This window comes from Fukomys damarensis, unplaced genomic scaffold, assembly GCF_012274545.1.
Source record: "Fukomys damarensis isolate Sample0158 unplaced genomic scaffold, DMR_v1.0_HiC HiC_scaffold_5, whole genome shotgun sequence".
Taxonomy (NCBI): Eukaryota; Metazoa; Chordata; class Mammalia; order Rodentia; family Bathyergidae; genus Fukomys; species Fukomys damarensis.
In genome coordinates this window covers 55007613-55032143 of record NW_022900917.1, presented here as the reverse complement: position 1 = coordinate 55032143, position 24531 = coordinate 55007613, and the positions used below count along the sequence as shown (strand labels likewise).

At 35.7% G+C, this 24531-nt stretch overlaps 1 protein-coding gene across 1 annotated transcript in view; it reads left to right on the top strand.

Annotated features, from left to right (window-relative positions):
• Rp1 (RP1 axonemal microtubule associated) overlaps window positions 1-24531 on the top strand; it is a 285043-nt gene that overhangs the window by 82626 nt on the left and 177886 nt on the right. The window contains exons 12-14 of the mRNA XM_033759105.1: window positions 5626-5729; window positions 7318-7494; window positions 9906-10118. Coding sequence (XP_033614996.1) covers window positions 5626-5729; window positions 7318-7494; window positions 9906-10118 — 494 coding nt within the window. The remainder of the gene's footprint in view (window positions 1-5625; window positions 5730-7317; window positions 7495-9905; window positions 10119-24531) is intronic.

The following is a 24531-nucleotide window of genomic DNA, read 5'->3' as shown; positions in this document are numbered from 1 at the left end:
CAGGCTATGAGAGGATCCACCTTAATGAGAATTTGTGTGGGTTGCAACTGACAAGGCCATGGAGGTGGAGGGGAGCTTTTGAAACTCACATCTTGTGCCAGATGTCAGACAAGGAGCTTTAAGACTTAATGTTTTCCTTGCTGGGTTTCAGTCCTTGCTTTGGTCCTATTTTCCATCCCCCTATTCTTTCTTTTTGGAAAGTGACTTTTTTATCCAGTGCCATTGTACCATGGGCTTATGTAACTTGTTTTTGATTTCCATAGGGGTTCATAACTAAGAGTTCACTTTGTATCTCAAGGGAGACTTCGACCTAAACTTCTAAAAAATGTTGGAATTGTTGAGACCTCAGAGAAGGGATTAGTGCATTTTTCATATACACAGAATAATTGTCTCATATTTGGTCTTGTTTTTTGTTTTGTACTAGAGATTGAACCCATGGCTTTCACTTTAAGTGACATCTCCAGCCCTTTTTTAATTTTTATTTTGAATTGGAATCTTGCTAGGGTACTACTTTGCCAAGTTGGACTGAAATTTCTGATCTTCCTTCCTGGCTTTGCCTCTCAAACTACTGGGGTGACAGGTGTGCACCATCATGCTTGGCTTGAAGTGAAAATCCAAAGAAAATTGTTCCATACTGGATAATACTTTTTAAATCTCTTTAAAGCTTCCCAGAAAAACTTTTCTGAATTTTTCATTGGCATTTTTTGAATAATTGACACAGTATGCTGAGGAAGGTAATACTCTTTCTCCCTGTGCTGTAACTTTAAAAAAATGGCCTTGGGATTATTCTCTAATTCATATTGAATAACAAAAGCACACCCAGTTCCAGAACTTTGCCACCTCTGAATTTTCCTTGTCTCCTTAGCTGTTTACTTTGTAATAATGAAATTCTTGGTTTATTGCTAGTGACTTATCTACAGTTTAAAACACTGATGAACTCTAATTCTTTCCTCTGTCTGGTTCTCTGGCACTCAGGACTAAAAAAGGATCTGAAAAAAGTTCATTTTAAAAATAACTGTATACTGGCTACTGTGTTTCTGCTTTACTCTTATTGTATTTTAATAACACATCTCGGAAGCCAGGGAACAGAACCCTTTTATTTTATTTTTTGATACTGGGGATTGAACTCTGGTCCTTGTGCTTGCCAGGCAGGTGGCCGAATCCCTCAGCTAAATCCCTGGCCCACCCTTTTATTTCCTGAGACAGCTTTGAAGTGCTTCCTTTGCTTTAGACTGGAATGAAATGGGCTCTGGATTTGATATTGTCTTATTCAGCTCTTTACTGACAATGTCAGTGTCTGAAGAGAGAAAGAAATGCCAGGGAAATGTGATAGAAGAGGATTCTAGATGTCTTGCAATGACATTCAGTACCCATCCATATAGGAAGGGTATATGGCTGCTCACTTTCTTTAGATCACATAGTGGATGATTAACATATTTTACCAATCTGTACCATATTACTAATTTCTAAGTTTCTCAATTTAAAATCTCAAAACAGATTCAACATTAGTTCCAAATGTTGTGTACCATATGTATTGCAACAGGAAGTGCTTGATCTCATGATTAATCTAGAAACCATAAAACAGATTTTAAACACTTTACCTCATATTAGAAGAAGTCTGCTAGCAGTCTAAAGCTATCTACTGTATTTGATAATTTAAATCATAATTATTCCATAACTTCAATTTGCCCTAACTCCTGTTTGCTTCTTATGAAAAGGTCTGGGAAACAAGGCCTAGTTCTGTGTCTGAAGGCGGCTTCTTTTTTCCTCCTATCAGTAGGAAATAGCCATGTGTGGAGTTGAAGTAGAGTACAAACACTTATGTACAGCTAGATTTGAGATATATGTAAAAGAATTAGAGACTGAAATGCCTTATTTGTTTTGTTTTGTTTTTTTGAGACAGGGTCTCACTATGTAGTTGAGACTCACCTGGAACTCACTATATAGCCAAGACTGGTCTCTAACTCACAGAGATCCTCCTGCCTCAGCCTCCCGAGTGCTGGGATTACAGGCATGCGCCACCATGCCCTGCTTCCTTTTTCTTTTTTATTTAACTGAAAAATTGGGGAACAGTTGTTTAGAGTTTCAATGGAATGGTGGTGAATATTATATGGCTTTTAATAGAAGGTCAGTGTATTCTAAGGAATACCTGTTTAAATTTAGATAATGTGTCATTCTATGGCTACAGATTGTTCAGATGTTTTCAGCTTAATTTTAATGTCTTCATTCACATAGTAGTGCCTGTTCTTTACCATTTTTTTCTCCAAGCTGTGTCCCATAGAACTTCAGCAGCCCATAAAATATTGTCGAGTCACTCAAAAATAGTGTATTTTATTGGAAAGGTTTTAAACTCTTAAGGATATCATGTATCACACTGAACTACTTATAATTTTATTGGAAAAGGTTTTGTTTCTAATGTATATTTTAAATTAAAAATAACTACAGTAAGCTTTCGCTTTGAAGCACATTCTCTACCCTGTTAGATTTCTTAAAACAGGACCCTTACATTTTTTTCTCAGCAGTGGGAATTCATTTGTTCAACAAATATTTATAAAATGCTTACTATGGACTAGGTAGTTCTAGTAGCACTGAACAAGCAGATGAATGGACATTCCTTCATAAACTTGTATTTTATATTTTCATATACTTTTAGAGAAATTTTTGTAGTGAAATATCTTAAAATGATTTCATTGTGTCTTTGCCAAACAAACTGATAAAATAATACATATGAAGGTATAAAACTTAACAAGAGAGGTAAACTCATAATCAGGTTCAGAATACTGCATTAGTATAATGATGGTAGACCAATTTTTCATCTCTCTAATATGAAAGTTAAAAGATAAAATAATCAGTAAAAACTACTAGTGTAGCTACCATAAGTTGTTAAGGAACACACAATATAAACAGATGTAAATTAAGGCATCAAAATATAAATTGTAGGGGTGAGGGTAAAAGTCTAGTGTTTATAAGATGCCAATGTTAAGTTGTTATCTTAAAATATACTATTTAAAGAAGTTTTAAAGTAAGTCCTATGGTAACTATAAAAATAGTTCAACAGATATATAACTGAGAAAGAGAAAGGAATCAAAAAGCTTAACATTATGTTATAAAAAAATTGTCAAACCATAAAGGTGAACAACAAGAGAGAAAGGAACAAAGGTTTACAAAACAACCAGAAAAAAATTTTTAAAGATAGCTCAAGTAAAATTTTTATGCATCAGTAAAAACCTTGAATATAAATGGATTAAATTTTCCAATGAAAAGATATAAAATGACTGAATGGAAAATAAAAACAACACCCAACTGTATACTACCTACAAGAGATGGACTTCACCTAGAAGGATCCACAAACTGAAAGAGAAGCAATACAGAAAAATTTCTGTGCAAATGGAAGCCAAAAGTGTGCAGGAATAGTTATAGCAGATAAAACAGATTTTAAGTAAAAAACTAAAAAGATGAATTCATTACATAATGATAATAAGGACATAAAAATTATAAATACAATTTTGCTCCATAACATTTTGATTAGTGATAGATCACAAATATAATAGTAGTCCCATAAAATTATAATGGAGAGGAAAAATTCTGAGCTAGTGACCTTGTAGCCATTGTAACCATAGTAACATCTTAGCAGAGTACATTACTCATGTTTGTGGTGATGATTCAAACTTGTTGCACTGCCATTCATTTAAAACTATAACACATAAAATGATCTATGTTATATAATGCTTGTTAATAAGCTATCTTACTAGTTTATGCATTTATTAAATTTTTATTATTTTAGAGCATAATCCTGTTTATTAAGGTTAAAATCCATGTGCTGATAGCAGCCTTTATGCATCTTGAATTTACCGTGGCTCTTGATTGCACCAGGAGGTCACACTGAGCAATCTGTGTAATTATATCCCATGATATTTGAATTGTGATGGCTTCAATTAATGATACATTTTTCAGAATGTTTCTGTGTTGTTGACACATGATCCTATGTGTGTGCTCAGCACTGAAAGACCAAAATATATAAACAGAATATTAGTTCTAAAGGGAAAGATAACTACAGTAATAGTAGGGTGCTTCAACACCCCTATGTTTAGCAATGTTCATATCATCCAGACAGAAAATCAACAGAGAAACATCACATTTAACTGCATTCTAGACCAAATGGGCCTAACAGACATTTATAGAACATTTAATTCAATAGCTACAGGTTAAAAATTCTTCTTAGCTGCACATATGCCAGGATAAACCATATGTTAGACCACAAAACATGTCTTAAAATATTTAGGAAGACAAAAATAAAATCAAGTACCTTTTTTGACCATGTGGTATAAATTTAGAACTCATTAACAGAAGGAACTTCAGAAACTTTACAAATACATATGAGTTAAGTGACATGCTCCTGGAAAGCTCTGTGAATTTGGATGTGACTTCAAAAGCAAAGGCAACAGAGACAAAATAGACAAACAAAATTGCATTAAACTCTAAAGCTCTTACATGGAAAATAAGACAATAAAGGCATAATATACACAATGGATGAAAATATTTGCCAGCTATACATGTGTTAGGGAGTGATATTCAAATTATACAAGAAACTTAATAACAAGAAAAATAACTCTGTACATAAATGTGTAAAAGGTCTAAATAGACACATCTTTAAAGAAAATTTTGAAATGACCAAGAAATACATGAAAAAATTGTCAAAACTACTAATCAGAGAAATGCGAATGAAAATCACAGTAAGATATCATCTCATCAGAGCTGTTAGAATGCTTGTTATTGGGCCAGGGATTTAGCTCAGTGGCACTGCACCTGTCTTGAAAACACAAGGTCCTGAGTTCAATCCCTGGAATAAAAACAAACACCCCCCAAAAAAGAAAACCCCACACTGTTATCAAATGATGAATATAAGCATAATGTATACCTAAAATGTGCCAATAAAGTTAAATTTTTAAAAAGACAAAGGATAACAAGTATGGGTTAGGAGTTGTAGAAAAGGGTACTTGTATAACCTATAGGAATGTAAATTACTGCAGCTGTTATGGAAAGTATAGTGGTTACTCAAAATATTAAAAACAAAACCTAAAGATAATGCTAAGTCATAAGTCTGACATAGAAAAAAATCACCTGTATTACCTAATAACTGCAATAATTCTTAATTTGATATGGATTGACTAAGCTCAAAGTTTTGACTTAATATAAAATTGGTTATATTGATGATGTAAGAAAGGGGAGATAGGTTCATTTTAGAAAATCTAATCTTGTAATGGTGAAATCATTCTATAGACATACATGTACATTATATCATATTCCTTTATGTGTATTTGTCATATGTGTGTGTATATATACACTATATAACCTACAGAGACAGACTTCAGCAACTCATTAAGAAGTAAGTCATGGCTCAAGGAACCACCAATTTTAAAAATCATTCTATTTTTATATACCTCTGGAAAAAAAAGTACATTATATTATGAATTTTCTCAAACTGAACATAGTATAAGCAGGACATTTTACCTCTTTGCTAATCTCAAACATTTAATTGAAGCATAAAATGTATTTAGATGTGTGATTAAAAAAGAGAAAACCTTTTAAAGCATGAATTGTTAATATTAAAAATAATGTTTTTAGGTCTTTTTGATGTAGTTTTCAACAAAGGAAATATATGCATTTTTCAAAGTCATGAGATGAGGCATCTTTTTCTTGCCGTTGATAATGGCTCTGTCACTGGAATGGTGAGTAGTACATTTTTTTGGCTGTCTATCAATGGTACTATATCTGTATAGGATACATTTTTATATAATGTACTTTTTATAAACTTATCAATTTACATTTTTCTTTGGCTTATCTTTTTTACATTTTTCTGTTTTACTAACTTTTGAGATCCTGATACATAAATGGATCTGGATTTTCATAACTTAAATTTAGAACAAGTCTTTGATAACATTAAATGTTTTAAGGAACTTTCAGAAATAGACTATGTGAATTTTTTCTGGCACCTTTAGGGACCATATTTATGAAAACCCCCAATAATTTTGCCTCCTAATATGTTCCTTTGCTCAGTTTAGGTTTGAAAAATAGTTTTTAATATGTGTAAAAATATTTCCTCAAAATTCATGCATATTGTTGATTTTGAAAAATGAGACCATAGAGGATAATTGTCTTAATATGTATCTTAGCTAATTTTTTCATTGCTGAGACAAAATGCATGACACTCAAGGTTATAAGAGGAAAGGTTTACTGTAGCTCACAGTTTGTAGAAGTTTCAGTTCATGGTTCACTGGCTCCAAGACAAGGTGGCAGGGCAGAGGGGCAGCACAGTAGAGAAACAGTCCATGACAGGGAAATGGCAACCAAAAACAGCAAGTAGCAACAGCAGCAAGTGACAAGTGACAGCAGTAACCCTTTTTCTGTCCCTAATATCCTATCCAGGCTATCCATCCTTAGGGTAGTACTCTCACCCAGGGTGGGGCAGTGACCCTTAATCCTAGCATTGCACCCTTAATTAATCCCAGTATCACGTCCTTGCTTCCAGTGCTACACACCCCAGGTCCAGCCATCTCTGAAAAGCCCTTCCTGTGACTACATCTAGATACATCTAGATACAAGCCATAACATTCCGCCTCTGGTCCCCCAAAGACTTGTATAACCCTTTATGCGACATGCATTTAGTCTATCTCCAAGAGTTGTCAACGTCCATTCAGGGGGTACCAGTGAACCCTACTGTCCACTTGGGACACTGACGGGAAATGGGGCAGGTCCTCCACACTACCATGAACCCAAAATGTCTCCCTGTAGCATAACTACCACAATTTCTTTTAGTCTTTTGGAAACAAAACTTAGATTTGAGGTAGGACTTTTGTTCATTTCAGTTTTTGATCCCAAATAGTCTCCAGTTAGGAGAACTAAAATGATTAAATTGAAAACAATAAAATACACATTACCGTTTTTTAACATTATCCTGCCACTGGAGTTTTTTTTTTTTTTTTGGTACCGTAGATCGAATTCAGGACCTTGTTCTTGTGAGGTAGGCACAATGCCACTGAGCTACATCTCTGGCCCTGGAGTTATTTTTGCTATGCAACACTTTGCCATGGATTGTAAGAGAGAAGAAAGTCCTTGAAGCAGTACACTTACAATAAGGCTGGGAAATAACTGAATTACAAAAGCATGAGAGTATATAAATAATACAAGGATTTTGTAGTCTGGAGTAGAGCTGCATATACTATACAAATAATGTCGGGACATTTTATATTTTATTGTTTTCTCTTGGTAATTCAGAGTTGGATTTCTTTTCTTTTCTTTTTTAATGTTTTGTTTTAGGCTGGTGGTGGAGCCCCCACTGAATGGCGGGTGCTTTATCAGCCCAGCCGTTCCGCGCTGCTGGAGTCAGTAATGGTTCCCGGTCACACAGTGAGTTTTAATCGTCATGGCAAAATAGCTGATGAGTCATCAGCAGGCTATGCAGACCTTTCAAAAGAATTTGTGATTTTTGTGAAGGTAAAATGGAATTTCATCATCCGAGTTTATAGGGCTAAATAACTTTTACTTTATTGAAAAATTTGAATTGAATCATACCGTTCTTTCCACTAGGTGGCATTGATGCCTGTTACCATTATGTTTACTCAGTCTGAAAGTTTTAGCAGCAATACAACTGTGATGGGAATAATGTCCTGTAGCTGGAAGTTAAATTTTTGGATGTGGACATTCTTAATTAAAAAATTAGAGGGCCAGGTATTTAGATCAGAGGTGCCACACCTGGGTATGATCCCTGGTGCCCCCCCCCAAAAAAATTAGAGAATCTTACATTTGGGTGTTGACATAAATACATTGAACTTTTCTAACAATTGAGATTTGTATCCTGTGATTATTAAGCATGAGTAGTCATTTCCTAATGCTTTTGTCTCTTTCATTATAGTATGTTTATGGATTTGTCTTAATATTATCATGTTAATATAATAACTATAATTTTTGAGATTGCCTATTCATAGACATTTTATTGAGAATCTTACCATGTATAAGACAAAGTACTGACAAATATCTATATTTTAAAGGTGAAGGAAAGATTTTCAGTGATATTAAGGGTCTTAGTGAGCTGGGTGTGGTGTCTGTAATCTGAGCATTCTGGGAGGCTGAGGCAGAAGGATTATAAATTTGATCTTAGCCTGGACAATTTAATGATTTAGAGCCTGTCTCAAAATAAAAAATAAAAAAACAATAAAAAAGGACTGGGGATGTAGCTTCATGCAAAGACCTTAAGTTCAATGTCCAGTGAAAGACAGAGAGAGAGAGAGAGAGAGAGAGAGAGAGAGAGAGAGAGACAGAGAGCAAGAGAGAATATGAATATATGAATCTTGGCTACAACAGCATAGATGTTAAATGATAGATCATGTTTCAAACCATACTCTTATTGTCTTTTTAAAACTTACTATTCCAAACCAGACCTTTCATGTAAAGGTACAAGATCCCAATGATGAATATAACTGTATTGTATACCTAAAAAGTACCAATAAACTCAATGAGAAAAAAACCTTACTATTCTTGTTATGTAAGAAATGCTTCCTTACATTGTCTTTCTTAAAACACCAAAAATTTAACTTGTAGAATATTATTTAATAAATTTCTAATTTATAGATCTTTATATATGTATTTTAAATTATTAGACATTCTGTTTTCATTTTACACCTTGTGCACTTAGTATTGTAATATATACTTTAATGTTAACCTTTGACAGTATCTTCTATTATTTAGAAAATTAGAAAATTAGAAATTGAATCTAAGGGTTAGAATATAGGACTTTTAAGACTCTGGAAACACTATCAAACTTTTTTTCAAAATGTGTCAATTTTTATTCCTATGAAATTTAAATCAATCATGAAGTAAGAGCCTATTTCATTACTTTACTTCTGACATCAACTGGAGAGTTTTGGAGGTTCTTGAGACTATTATCAAGGCTTGGTCAGTAGGAGTATTCAAATAATCATTGAAAGTCATTATTCTCATAGTTATGGTTTATTATAGGGAAAGAATACAGGTCAAACTTTTCTACTTGAAGAGACACATAGGGCAGAGCCTAGGAAAGTAGCAAATGTGGAACTTCTCGTTGCCTTCTCCCCATGACATCAAAGCAGAGTTGTTTTTTCAGCATGGTTCGACACAGAGGAAGTACTGTCAAGCAGGAAAGGTCACCCAAGCTTGGTATCAAGAGTCCTTACTGGATTTCCAACACACAGGGTCTTTGTGACTAATTTCAGTCTCCAGACTCCTAGGTTATTGATACCTTATGACCAAAAGCCCCTACCTTAAGTCACACTGTTACTCTCTGGCTAGCCCAAAGCCACTAGGAGAACAAACATACTCCAATCAGGGATGTCATCCCCAGGGGCTTAGAGATTATATCTCAGAAGGTGAGGCAAAGGCCAGGTTTCTCTGGGAAAGATTAAGTTCTTTATTCCCAATACCTTACAGCAGTGTAGGAGAAAAACTGATCTTACTAACATCATAAATGTGTGTTGGAAAAAGAAAATTTTAGACAATTGCCTAGAAGAATACATATCTAATGTAAGCTTTTTCTTCATTGCTAGAGTAGATTACCTTTTCTTATGTTTATACACCAATTGAATTTGTACATTTTGTGATTTGTATGTTTTTTTGTTTTATTCATTTTTTGCAGTGTTAATATATTTTTAGTTCATTTTCAAGAGCTTTTTATAATTGTTCTCTTCATGATGGCATAGGATTTGCTGCCGTATATCTTGGTTGTTTGCTTCTCTTCTCATTAATTCCTATGTGCCTGCATTTAATTTAAGTCTTTGGGCTGCATTCCATAATTTGGGTACTCTCTAGCCATCTCTCTAACACGAATGTGTGCTTTTTGACTTACTGCCTTTCTGTTGTTCGTTGCTTTGAAGGGAGTGTTCCACAACAGTGCTGTGGTTCTACTTGCCACAAGCCTATGTCAGGCCCTGTGTCTACAGCCTGATGGGACCTGCACTGGATCAGGAAACCAGTCTGAGAAATCTTACTGGAAAGTACATAAAATCAGCTCTGGGATTTGCATGTTTGAAAGTGTAAAAAATGCACGGATGTACCTAAGGATTAAGGATGGCCAGTGTGACGGAGCAGTAAGCATATGCCCTTATTTCTCTTATCAAGTGTTTAAGATATTTGCCAGTAATAGACATGAAAAAAAGCACTTTTATGAGTGTTTTGATTTTCAGTTTTACTTCTAAACATTCTGGAACTGGATGTTATATTTGGTAGTCCCCCATAACTGATGTTTTTAGTAAGTGGGGAATGTGCCACATGCCTGGTATGTAAACAAGGGATACAGACCCTCTAAAAGGTACTTCTGAAAAGTATACCTTAACTCAGGAAACAGTTTTAAATTTTATACATCAGGAATCATTTTCTTCTATATAGTGAGGATGTGTGCAAGACAACTAACATCTTTTATATATTCATAATTTGATGGGAGAATATGAGTGATTATAAAGTTTAAATACTTACATAAAATTCAACCCTTCATATTAGTGATCTCTCTTTTCTTATCTGAAACAGTTTAAAATTATTTTGTTTAGATAAACTCAGAGGTATTCCATTCTCTCAGCAGTATGACATCTGACTATTTGGGTCTGTGGTGATAGGGAGAGAGAAAGCTTAGACCTTTCTTGGACCTCTGGGTCCCTGATTTTGTGATAAGCAAGGTACAATGCAAAGTAGAAAAGTACATATTTGTCATCCCTTATTGACTTATAAGAGCATAATGAAGTGAGTTATATCACCATTTTACAGAAAAGGCCAAACTTAAGAAACAAAGTGCATTTAATGATCATTAAGCTGGTATTTATGCTAATTGGGGTAAAAACTGGTAACATTATTATGAAGTCCAGACTAACTGAGTTTATGATTTCATCTGATGCTCAGTCACCCCATAAAAGAAGCATCAGAAATCAGCTTTCCCTTCATATAATTATCATCCTCTCTGTGCAAACCTTTCTCTTCCTTGAGATGGTATACTATATGATACCTGCTTTGGCGAGTGCTTCTGGGGATACAGATAAGTATAGCTTCAAAGTGGGAGATGGGTCAGCATTGAAAACTTGTGGTTTTCCTGGATGGTAATCGAAGGGACAGTTTAGTGATTATTCATGTTTCATTAGCTACCTCATTCTCAAGTTGGATGATATATTAAGATTTTTCAGAGAAACAGAACTGATAGAATATACATATAATTATGAGGAGACTTACTGGATTGGTTTACATAATCAGAAGCTGAAGAGTCTCATAGTGGCCATATACAGGCTGGTGAGTCAGGGGAACTAGTAGCTTTCAGTCCAAGAAACTGGAAGCCTCAGAATAAGAGAGAGGTCATTTTAAGGCCAAAGGTCTGGAAGCCCTGTGGAATCTGCCGATTTTCCAGTTCATGTTCAAATGCTGAAGTGCTTGGAGTCTGATGTCCAGGGGTAACACCAGTAGAAAAACTATACACACTTGAGAGAAGTATCGAGCATGAATGAGTATGAATGAACCTTTCCATTCTTCAGCTTTTTTTGTCCATCCCATCCCTTAGTTTATTAGATGGTGCCTTCTGCATTCAAGGTGCATTCAAGGTTGCTGACCACACACCAGTCTTCTGTGAAACACTCTCACAGACACACTCAGAAGTGTGCTTTACCAAATTTCTAGGCATCTCTTAAAACAGTCAAGTCAACCAAAATTAACCATCACAGATGATGATTTTCTTGGTTCTGTAATTCTTTCCTTTTAAGGCTCTGTGCCCCTTCTGTTTTTTTTTTCTTACTGTTAACTTGTTTCTAATAAATTTCCTCTGTAAGTTTTTAGCAGAATCTTTTTATCTTATACTAAAAACTCATATTGTTGCTGTCATCTTTTTTCTTCCTTCTCTCCTTTTCTCCTCTTCTTAGCTATGGGTCAGTCAGCATTATCTGATTAGAGTGAGAGAATGGAAAAATTCTTATGTGTTCAGTTAAAAGAAGCTGGTGAGCATTGGAAGGTAAGGAATAGGAATATGGGAAATAAGGAAAATAATATTGGAATATTCTAAAATAAGGAATATTGCTCTATTACAGAGGAACTATTGACGCGGTCATGCTTTGCATGTAGAAGCCAAGTGTAAGCCTTGATAAATAACTTGCTGAGATTTCCTAACTGGTGTTAGAGCTCAGGCTGTACCCACTTTGGCCTACTCCCTAAGTCTTTGTTTTGGAGGACTGAAGATAATTGATTGGAGAAACTGTGGTGATTTCTATGAGAGGATCAGGGTCAACATACATGAGAGACAATAATTCCAAATACAAAAATAAAGTTTTCTCCTTTAGCAGTGTTCTAAGAAACAGCCCAGACAGCATGTCATGTGACTGATTGGGTCTGAAATAAGTAGATGGAAAAACACTCCAGTCTATATTGTGATTTATGCTAGTGCTGGGAGCCCTTTGTCTTTCTCTTCCCTGATGGCCTCCTCATAACGAAATGCTAGGTTCAGGATTTCCTGAACATTTTGGAGATGAGATGTGCAATCATACCTTGGAATTTCAAACCACATATAACTTTTAAAGTTGTTTTATAATTTAAAAAAGCAGAAGCATCTGTTTTATTTACTTTTGAATAAAAATTGCCAAAGTGGAGAATTCAGTGAGATCTGTTGATAAAGATGAACATAAATGGTTTTGTTACCTGGGATATGGCATACAACTTTAAGGATGACGGGCAGAAGACAGATTGTCTAGAACTTTTGAAGATGAAAAATCACATGTTGGTTGCATTTGCATTGTCCAGAGAGTTACATAATTAGTCTGAAGTATTCAAAGACAACACGTATGTATGAAACAGGATCTGAATAGAAAAGAGATTAGGAGGTGGAACTGTGTTAATGCAAACCAGAAACAACAGGTCCGTATATGTCCAGGTGTTACTAGAACTACTACATTTAATAACCAGTTCAGTACATTTCAGCTCCAAGAGTGCAACTTTGGGCAAGAACAAGGAGCCTTGGGGGTCTAGGATGGGGATGAATCATTAACTGGCTGTCAGGGCCCCATTTTTTCCTGCTATAATACAGCCCCTGATCCCTATCCTGGCAGTTTGCTGTGATCTCTAGAAGCTTTCCCATACTGGGGCAGTGAGAGAGTCAGGAAGACCTAAGGGGCTCAGTTTACAACTATTAACAATTTAATATAGATGTATTTTAGTATTTAAAATGGTATGGATCCTGCTCCAACAAGGCTGACTAGAGGAAAGGACTCATTAGAGATACTCAGAGAGGAGTCACTGAAGTCACAGCTACCTGGTAGTAGAGGAGAGTTTTATACCATGAAGGTAGATCAGACCTAATAATTGTTTTGTTGGAGCAGGGAGTGAGTGTGGCTGGTTCACACCTCTCCAGCCTCCTGCTCCTCCGGGGAACAGCCATTATGAAAGCATTCCAAGTAACCTTAGGGAGGGAAGAAACAAAGAAGTACTATAGAGACTGAACTCCTTTGTCAGAGTCTGTATATACCAGCCACTTACCACATCAAGTCTAATACAGTGAGAATGGTGCAGCCCAGCAGCATCTTCACCAGGACTCATTGATGGCATGTGAACCTGGGCAGAGGGAGGATAAATGTGTGAACAGGGACTGCAGATTTATGAAAACATGCACTCCCAAACTACAGACTCTATGGACTACTGTCTAAGAGTGAGTTATTCACTCTATACCCTGCACATCAGCCACTGCCATCTCCTCTGCACTTCCCACCAGTACTCACTGAGGGCAAGGACTTCCCCACCTAACACTTGGTGGAGAAAGAATAAATTAGTGAATAGGGACTGTGGATACATGTGGGTGTGCCTTTCAGTTCTGGAGGTTGTGTGTACTCCCACCTGAGAGTAAATCACTGATTCCCATGGTTCCACAGCAGCTGCTGTCATCTTCTTCAGACTCTGCAACCTGTGTGTAAACATGTTCACAGATCCCTGATAACCCTCACTAGATCATGAGCATGCCCCTAACTCTGTGGTCTCTTACCTGCTAGTGAACCTTTCCATGGATTCTGCCATCCGAAACAGGCATCTGAAATGACCAGAGACTCCTCAGATGAAGAAGTACAAATGCAAATAAATATATGAAAAAATGTTCATCACTGGTCATTGGAAATGCAAATTAAAAACCCAGAAATTCAATCTCACTCCCAAAAGAAGGGCTAGCATCAAGAAATCAACCAATAACAAATTCTGGCAAGGCTGTGGGGAAAAGGGAACCCCACTACATTGTTGGTAGGAGTGTAAACTGGTACAGCCACTATGGAAATCAGTATGGAGATTCCTCAAAAAACCAGAAGTAATGGTTCTATTTGGCCCAGCTATTCCCCTTCTAGGCACCTTTCTGAAAGAGTTAAAAGCATCATATCACAGTGATATATGCATACACACTTATAGCAGCACAATTTATAATAGCTAAATCTTGGAAATAGCCCATATGCCCATCATTAGATGAATGGATAAAGCAAATGTGGTATTTATATATAGTGGAGTACTATTCTGTCGCGAAAAGGACAAACTTGAATAATTTGTAGGTAAATAGAGAACATAGTTTTAAGTGAAATAAATGACACACAAGTTTAAAGATCAGATTGTTTCTCTTGTGTGAGAAACCCTAAGACTAAATAAGGTGCAAAATGGAGGATAGATATTGGGAAGCATGAAGAACATGTTCACATGGGAAGGGGATGCAGTGGGGAGAGTGGATGAAGGAGAAAGGGATGAAAAACAAAGAATAGAAGGAAAAGAATAGAAACAAAGCTTCTGTAAACGGGAAGAGGAAGAATGGTTGATGGGAGGGGAAAGAAATGAGGAAAATAATTAAGATATATACAGTTGCAAATGTGAAGAATGTGAGCAGTATTTATGACAAATATGTACTAATAAAAATTTTTAAATCCACACACATAATCATTAAATATGTGCAAGAAAAGAAAGAACAGAGGAAAAGGACAATGTTAGGAATTAATTTTTCAGTGTAATGGCCTCAACTCTTAAGTTAAAGACACAGATTGTCAGAAACTGGCTCAAAAACCAGAATCCAACAATCTGTTTCAGTCAAGAAACTTTTATAAATCCACAAAGTTAGACATAGGCCAAAAATGAAAGGATAGAAATCAATTTCAGGGACTTAGAACCCTGAAAAAAAAGCAGAGAGAGCGATTTTAATCTGTGACAAACTAAACTTCAAGCTAACACTGATCATAAGAGCCAAAAAGGTCACTAGTTACCAGTTAAAGGATTAATCCAACAAAAACAGATAACATGCTTAAATATATGCACCAAATACTGGAGAATCTATTTTCAAAATGCTTGATATAAACAATCAAATAACAGTCATAGTGGGTGATCTCCATGTCCCACTTTTGCAAACAGATCAATTATACTAAATATTCATAAAGATATGCCAGAGTTAAACCTTACTCTTGAACATATGAATTTAATAGTTACCTACAGACTGTTGTTCCCTACTACAAAACAGTGTACATTCTTCTTTGCAGTACATAGAGCTTTCTTCAGCTGGGCATAGTGGCGCAAGCCTGTAATGCTAGCACTTGGGAGGCTGAGGCAGGAGGATCACTGTGAGTTTGAGATCAGCCTGGGCTACCTAGTGAGTTCCAGTTCTGTCTCAACTACAAAGTGAGACCCTGTCTCAAAAAAAAAAAAAAAAACAAAAAACTTTCTTCAAAATAGATCACGTACTAGTTAGTCCCTGAAGCCTGCTTAAATAAATATGTAAAAAATTGAACTCATTCCCTATTTACTAGCAGACCACTGTGAAATAAGCTACAGAAAGTTAAGAAGCATTTGAAAATTTAATTACACACTATTGAATATACCACTAAGTCACAGAAGAAATCAAGGAAGAAATTGAACAATTTCTGGAAGCAAATGACAATGCTTGTACAGCACACTGGAATCTGTGGGACACAATGAAAGCAGTCCTAAGAAGGGAAACTCATTGAATTCAGTGTTCAAATTAGGAAAACAGCAAGCTCAAATAAATAACCCAATGAAGAAGCTCAGTGTGGGGGACTGCCTTATTGATTATGCCCAGAGCAGGCTGTAAGCAGTGCATCCTGTAAAGATTTAACTCTGCAATTGGCTTATTTTAAGAACTAAGTCTAACTGAAGCTTATGTGACTCATAGAAACACCTCTTAAGCACTGCAGTATCATACATGTTAGCATGACCTTCCTGCTAACAGCCACAGCAGAGACCAGAGAAATGGCCTGTCAAGTGGTGGGGCTCAATGTGATATAACATACCAGCCAAGGTCGGAGTAACTCGCACCCATATTCCATCCCCATGATTAAAACCTTCTTTACTAAAAAGACAAGGTTAATTATTAACCTCAACCTATATTTTGTCTATTCTGTTCTTAATTCGAGAATGCTTTGTTTTTTCCTTTATAAGCTTTTGGCTACAATAATATGTACAGCAGCCGCACAATTGCATGTCCTCACATGCAGTTCCCCATTACCCCAATCTGATTACCAATAAAAATCAGTGGTTTTGACTTACCAGGTCCTTAACTGATTGAGCAGCATTGGCCATCCTGGCCATCCCATTTCTCTATCTCTTTAATTCTGTCCTTTATGTCTTTCTTCAACATTGCATTATACACTGAGAAGGAGACTTTAGCCTATTGCAGAAGTCTTCAGTAACTAGTGCCCAATGTGGCACTTGAATCCACAATGTTGAGATTAAGAGTCTCAGCTCAAGATACAAGAGAAACAACAATCCAACCCCAAACCAAAACTGAGAAGATTCATAAAGATCAGAGCAGAAAGGAATGAAATTGAGACAAAATATATATGTAAATCAATTAATTGAAGAGCTGATTCTATGAAAGAAGTAACGAAATAGATAAATCCTTGGCAAAATTTGCCAAAACAAGGGGTGAAAGATCTCACTTTGATGCAATTAGAGTTGAAAAAGGCAAACTCACAACAAATACTCTTGAAAGTATTATGAAAAATTGTATTCCAATAAATTGGAAATCTTGAAGAAATGGACAGATTGCTAGACTCATATGAATTACTAAAACTAAACTAAGAAGACATAAAAATGTTGAACAACCCAATAACAATGAAATTGAGGCAGTAATGAAAAACCTACCAACAGGCTGGGTGTGATGGTGCACACCTGTAACCCAGCACTTGAAAGGCTAAGGCAGGAGGATCACTCTGAGTTTGAGGCCAGCCTGGGATACAAAATAAGTTCAAGGCCAGTCTGAACTCCATAGCAAAACCCCGTCTAAAGCAATAACAACAACAAAACTCAAACAGCAATAGCAAAACACAAGACCAGGACCTGATGGAGTCACTGATGAATTCTACAAAATCTTTTATTACCAATACTCCTCCAATTCTTCAATGAAATTGAAAGTGAAGCAGGCTTCCAAACTAATTTCCAGAAACCAGCATTACTCTGATCCCCAAAACACAGACTCAACTGGAAAAGCAAACTACACACCAATCTCCTTATGAAAATAGATGCAAAAGTCATCAAAAAGCTACTGGTAAATAGAATGCAACACATCATCATGAAGACCCTATATCATGACCAAGTAGGTTTCATCTCAGAGTTGTAAGAATGGTTTAACATATGCAAATCAACAAATGCAACATACCATGTAAACATGCAAGAACAAAAACCACGCAATCATATCAATAGATGTAGAAAAGACTTTTAACAAAATCTACCACTCTTTCATTTTTTTTTCATTGTTTATTGGTACTTTTTAGGTATACAGTACAGTTACATTCATCATTGGGATCTTGTGCCTCTACATGACAGGTCTTGGTTCTCATTTTTTCCCCAAACTCTTGCCCTCACTTCACCCCCTCCTCCCTTCCCTATTTACAAAAACTTTATTTCCATTTTCTCATATTTTTTATTTTCCCTTATTTCCTTTCCCCTACCCTTCCCACTTCCCCTACACCTTTAGCCCTTTTCTTCCTATTTCACATTGTCAATTATACCATTTGGATCTTATTTACACTTTTAGTTTTTCACATGAGAAACTATTCTGTATTTACACATGTGTGTCTTATTTATTTCACTTAAGAGCATGGCCTCAATATGCATCAATTTTCCCCTATGAATGACTCTAGTTTTTCATTCTTTATGGCTGCATGGTACTCCATTTTATAGAAAAAAACACATCTTTATCCATTCTCCAACTGATAGGCAAATGGGCTGTTTTCAAGTTTTAGCTATAAAAAAATGTGCCTATATAAACATAGGTGTGCATATAGCACTGCACCACTCTTTCATTATAAACACCTTGAAAAAAATACATACAAAAGGACCTTACTTGAATCTGATAAAAAAGTATTTATGACAAACAAATGGCCAACATCATATAAAATGGGGGAAAACATAAAAGCTTTCCCTTTCAAATCTGGAAAAAGACAAGGATGCCCACTATCATCACTTCTATTCAACACATTACTTGAAACATTAGCCTGAGCAATCTGATGAAAGAAATAAAAGGTATGTATATATATATGTGTGTGTGTGTGTGTGTGTGTATGTAAAAAGTTAAATTATCATTATTTGCAGATGACATAGAAGACCCAAAGAAGTCCATCCAAAAAAATCTTAGAATTAATAACCAGTTTCAACACTGTAGAAGGATATAAAATCAGCGTAGAAGGGCACAATATCAGTGTACAAGGATACAAAACCAGTAATTCAATGAGAAGAAAATTAGGAAAACAATACTACTGCAGTAGCATCAAGAAAAATTAAATACCTAGGAGTTAACCTAACCAAGGAATGAAAGACCTTTACAATGAAAATAACAGTACTCTGGAAAAGGTGATTTATGAGGACCTCAGAAAATGGAAAGATTTCTCTTGCTTCTGGATAGGCCAAACTAATATTTTCAAAATATCCATAATCCCCAAACTGGTATATAGATGTAATGCAATCGAAATCAAAATACCAACAGAGCTCCTCACAGAACTGGAGAAAAGAATCCTAAAATTCATATGGAACCAGAAGAGACCCATAATAGCAAAGTCAGTGCTGGGCAACAAGAGAAATGTACCTAACCAAGTTGTACTACAAAGCAACAGTGATAGAAACTGATGATATTGGCACAGAAACAGACATGTGGATGAATGAAACAGAATAGAAGATAAAGAAACATACCCAGACCCATTCAGCTGTTTTATCTTTAACAAAGGAAATAATCAGCAGAGCAAAGAGGCAACCTATCAAATAGGAAAAAAAATTTGATAACTATTTCTTAGAAGACTCATATCTAAAATATATAAAAACTCAAAAAGAGCACCCAAAATGAAAGAACAAATCAAGAAATGGGCACATGAAATAGACACTTCCCAGAATTCTAAGTGGCTGGCAAACATGAAAAACTATTCAACATCTCTGGTCATCAGAGAAATGCAAATTAAAACAATGCAAAGATTTTATCTTAACACCAGAAAAAATAACAATCATCAAGAAATCAAAGTGTAACAAATGCTGCTGTGGCTGTTGTGAAGGAACAATCCTACATTGTTGGTGGGAATGTAAACTAATACAATAATTTTGCAAATCAGTATGGAAATTTCTCAAAGAAGTGCAGTTAGGCACTCCATTTGTTTTAGCTATTCCCTTTCTAGGTATCTTCCCAAAAGAGTTAAAGACATCATACTATAGCGATACATGCGTACCACTGTTAATAGCAGCACAATTCATAATAGCTAAATCCTTGAAGCAGCCTGTTTGCCCACCAACAAAAGAATGGGTAAAGAAAGTGTGTGGTACATAATAGAATACTATTTGTGTATAAATAAAGATAAATTCAAGACATTTGTAGAAAAATGGATTCACCTAGAAGTGTTAAATGAAATATATGAGATACTAAAGCTTAAATACCATAGGTATTTCTCATTTGAGTAAGGCACAGTACAAGTAAAGAGCAAAATAAAGGACTGATAGAAAGAAAAATGGAGGTAGGTATTTTGGAATTGGGAAGAAGCCCAGGAGACCAAGGACAAGGGGAGGGGAGAAGGGGAAGTCCTATTTTAGGAAAGAATGGGTAATTCTTTTCCTATGGTTTTTCAAATTTCCTTAAAACTGTCAGGTTACACAGATGACATATTTTGGAGTAGTGCTACATACACCTAATCACAATCATCAGGAGTCGTCCAGATGAGTCTTACCCTAGCTTTCCACTGGATTTGACTACTCGACAGTGACCTCTCATACGTGCTGTCACTGAACATTGGAGTCAGTGAAGGCTTCTCTGGGTTCTATGTAGTCAGTTGTTTTGTGAATACCAGACCTGTATAATTAACAGATGCCTAAAGGAGTCCTCTTAGGTTAACTTATGATGATGCCTGTCATTTAAAGAACATTGACTTTTATGTAGTATTATGCATTGAACCCAGGGCCTATCATTGAGCTTCACCCATATCCCTTAATTTTTTTGTTTTTGAAACGTAGTCTTGCTAAATGGCCCAGCCTGGCACTAAACTTGTGTTCCTTGTCCAGCCTCCTAAGTGGCTAGAATTATAATTGTGTACCAACACTCCCAGATCACAGCATTTTTTTTTAACTTTTACCTTAGTACTTTATTTTTTTTTGTAGAAAAATAATCTCCACATTAAGCTAATCATTTATATTTTAATTCTGCTATTTCTGTGGTAGTGTTTTTCTTATAATATAATATGTTTAATGATTCATTGATTTGGTTATCTGACTTTAAAATTCTCTATAATTTTTGTAGTGACTTTATATTCAAAATATATGCTTTTTTGCTCTTAAGGTAACAGTGAAGAACATCAATTTTTACTTTTATTGTATCTGACGAGGAAGCAGTAGGCTTTGGAATGACATTTCTCTTAAAAATAGAATGATAATATTTCTCTAGATTGCATATATTTAGAGGCTATGGTAAAGTGTGTTTACAGTCTCCAAAGGGATTTAAGATATATTCAAAGTAGAATGGTAATGCAGTTATATCACTATACCTTAAAATTTAACAATGCCTCTGTCTTGGTTGCTACTCAACAAATGCTTACTGCAAAAAATAGAATTAAATAAAAGCATTACTGGTTCCAACCTGTTTGCCGTTGTACATTTGAAAATATTTTTGATAGTGAAATACACTTTAAATCAAGTGATGGTGATCCTATAACAAATATTTCTATTTCTGTTACCATAAAATTCTTAGCCTGTAGGAGTAAATCACTTTAATTGATTTTGCTGTAGTAGAGATTCAAGTTAGCAACAAACAGCACACAGTTCACTAAGTACAATTGTAAGGTGGTTAATTTAAAGAAGAAAAACAACGCTGAAAACAACATGGATGGAACTTGCTAAGTTGAGTACAAAGTAATAAAAGATGTTGGAGTTTTAGGAAAAACATGCTCATGTGCCAAAGACATCTGCATATCAGATATACGCACAGAATGATCTTATATTTGTGAGATACTTGTTCATGCACAAGTTTAGTTTGAAGAAACTAGGATAGATTCTCTCATTGCAGATTTATCTAATTTTTCCTCTTCCCTCATAATACACATGGAAATAATTAAAAATTAATGGTAGTTCATACATGTAAGAAGTTAAGGGCCAGTGATTCAGCTCAGTAGTTCTGCTGCCTGCCTTGCAAGCACAAGGTTCTGAGTTTGGTTCTCTGGTACCCTCCTCCAAAAGTTGAAACACAAGAGCATATATGCAGCCTTAAACTTTTGAGGCCAGGGAATCTCTGCAATAAAAGGGATTATCAAACCATTACATATTCCAACCAGAAAAGAAAGATCCTGGCACTAGTTCCCTCACCTTCTAGCAGCAAAGCTTAATAGCAGTTAGAAAAATGTCTGATGGATTTAGGACTAAGAATATTTTTATTACAGAAATATGCAGAAACACAGCATAAGTTGCTTATGTTGAACCTGACATCAGATGCAGGGGAACTTCTGTCTCAGTGATAACAGAAATTGAAACTGAGTCAAGAGTACAAACTCAGGCAGAAGTTTTAGTGGAAGCTTAGGAAGAAGAGGGTGAGTGGGTAGCAGCACTAGCAATGATCAGGCTGGTCTTTAGTGGAAGGAGCCAGATTTTATGGCTTTGTGAAGGTAGTAATCTAGGGAATGGTAATTTTCCATTGAGTCATAAGTATGGAATTTTTTGGAAACCTTTTCCTAATGTTTTAAGAAGTCCCTTCCATGTGTAAGATGTGGATCAGGGACTGTTTTGTCCTTGAAGACATTGCAGCACCACCCTGCTGGTTATAGTGCACCTAATGTTTGCAAGGAGGTTAGGGAGGTAATGTATTGTTGGAAAGAGAGGATAAGGAAAAGATATATTCATCTTCAGTGGCTAATTCAGGCCTAAGAATCCTTCTCTTGTTTGCCCCCATGAGGGTGCCTGTCTGCCTCAAACCTACAGCGATTAGAGCTAAGAGGGATGGAATAATGTGAACTGGGAAAAGTTTTGGTATAGGACTGTTCATTAAGGTGTCACCAACTATTGAAGGCCCTTGCTTCAGTAATGATAGAAATCAACACTGCATCAATTGGATGAATTTTACAGGCAGAAGCTTTAAAAGTAAGAGAAAATGGTAAAGGTCTAGCTTGAGCTGAAAGATAACTAGGACACATCTGTAATCAAGCTGGCCCCTTAAAGGAAAGTAAGAAAAAATAGGGAGAGACTTTAGTTTGAAGAATTGAAGGGAGAACAAATGTGATAAAAATCAGACTGGGCCATTAAGAAGAAAGGGTACCAACACTTCATTTCCATTTTTTCATTTTCTCATATTTTTTTCTTTTCCCTTATTAGCTATTTGTAAAGGGAGAGGGAGGAGGGGTGAAGGGAGAACAGGGACAAAGGGAAAAAATGAGAACCAAAATCTGTCATGTAAAGGTACAAGATCCCAATGATGAATGTAACTGTATATGTAAAATGTACCAATAAACTCAATGAGGAAAAAAAAAAAAGAAGAAAGGGTACCAGTTTTATGGGGTACTATGGTGGGCTGTGATCTGGCCTATCATCTCAATCCTGTTTTTGCTTTGTTTTGTTTTGTTTTTAGGTCTGTAGGAATCCTTATGGCCTGAGGGTCAGTTGATTTCCAAAGAGGTGATTGTTCTTGCTGGAGCTGTGGGTGTGGTTCCTGTCATGGGGTGATTGCTCTTATGTGGGCATAAGGGTAGTCTCATCTAGGGTAGTCTGTGAGGCTCCACTTTTTCTGAAATCCAGGGTGATTGCAGGTTTAGAACATTGTCTGAGACTTCTAAGCATGGTTCCAGAGGTCTGGAACTGGACATTGTAAAAACTTATAATTGGATGTCCCTACAAATCCTGAAAATTAGTTACTCATCATTGTGTCCTTAGTTTTGAAAGGGAAATGAGCTAGGCAAGGTAAATTTAGAGCTAATAAGCCTTGTATTACAGAGACTCCCCAAGTGGTTAACACGCCTTTATGAAGAGCTAAGCAGGGATCTGACCCACAGTAATAAGATACAGGAGAGAAAACATACAGGCAGAGATGGCAAGCTTCATCTTGCTTTTCCTTCTAAGTCCTTGTTACAAGGTTAAATACTTGTTGCTTCTGAATTGGTTGGGGCTGTATGCAGGATGTTGTAGCATTTTGTGATGGGAGTTCAAAGTTTTAACATTTATTCAGAAATGTGAAACAATCTTCTGTTGTTTTGGCCCTTAGGTATTAACTAATTCACCTCTCATTTTCTCTACTTTCTAGCTATTGTAATGAAATTTAGGATATCTCTGAATTCTGTTTTCTTTTATCTGTGGGTTAGGTATGTGTAATACTAGACTAGTGCACTGAAAAGTATAAAATTCAATGCAAGCTTTTCTTTGCTTTATGTAAGTCATGTTTTAGTTCCAGATGTGTCTAATGTCCAGCCTGCTGGGATTTTAGGGTTCTTTTTGCCATTTTTTTGAGTGAAAAGAGAGAACTGTTGTGGACTGCATACATATCTATATTTGTATCTATATATCTCTGTGTGAATATGTATAATAGTTAATATATGTAAGTAGCAAATTTTCCTTCTTAAAAATATTTATATTACAATATTAAAAATGAGGCCAAAAGGGGGGTTGGCTACAGGTATGGAAAATTTTTAAAGAAATTGAGTTTAATAAAATTGTATTTATATGCATAGCTACATGCAAGGTAAATTATTTTGATTTTCCTAAGAAATAATACTACATTTCACTATTATTGTAGGCTCAAGTCTATGTATTAGTTTTGATATTTAAAGCATGAAAGAAATTTGAAGAATATGCAGATAACTTTGATAGCAAAAAATATTTCTATCCCTCAGGAGCAAATATGATTTAAGAAAGGAATAAATCATTAAGTGATTCATCTTAGAAAAGAGAAGGCTGATGAGTACCATGAATAATACTCAAAAGGCCGGGGATTTAGCTCAGTGGTTCCGCTGCCTGCCTTGCAAGTGCAAGGACCTGAGTTCAATCCCCGGTACCAAAAAAAAAAAAAAAAAAAAA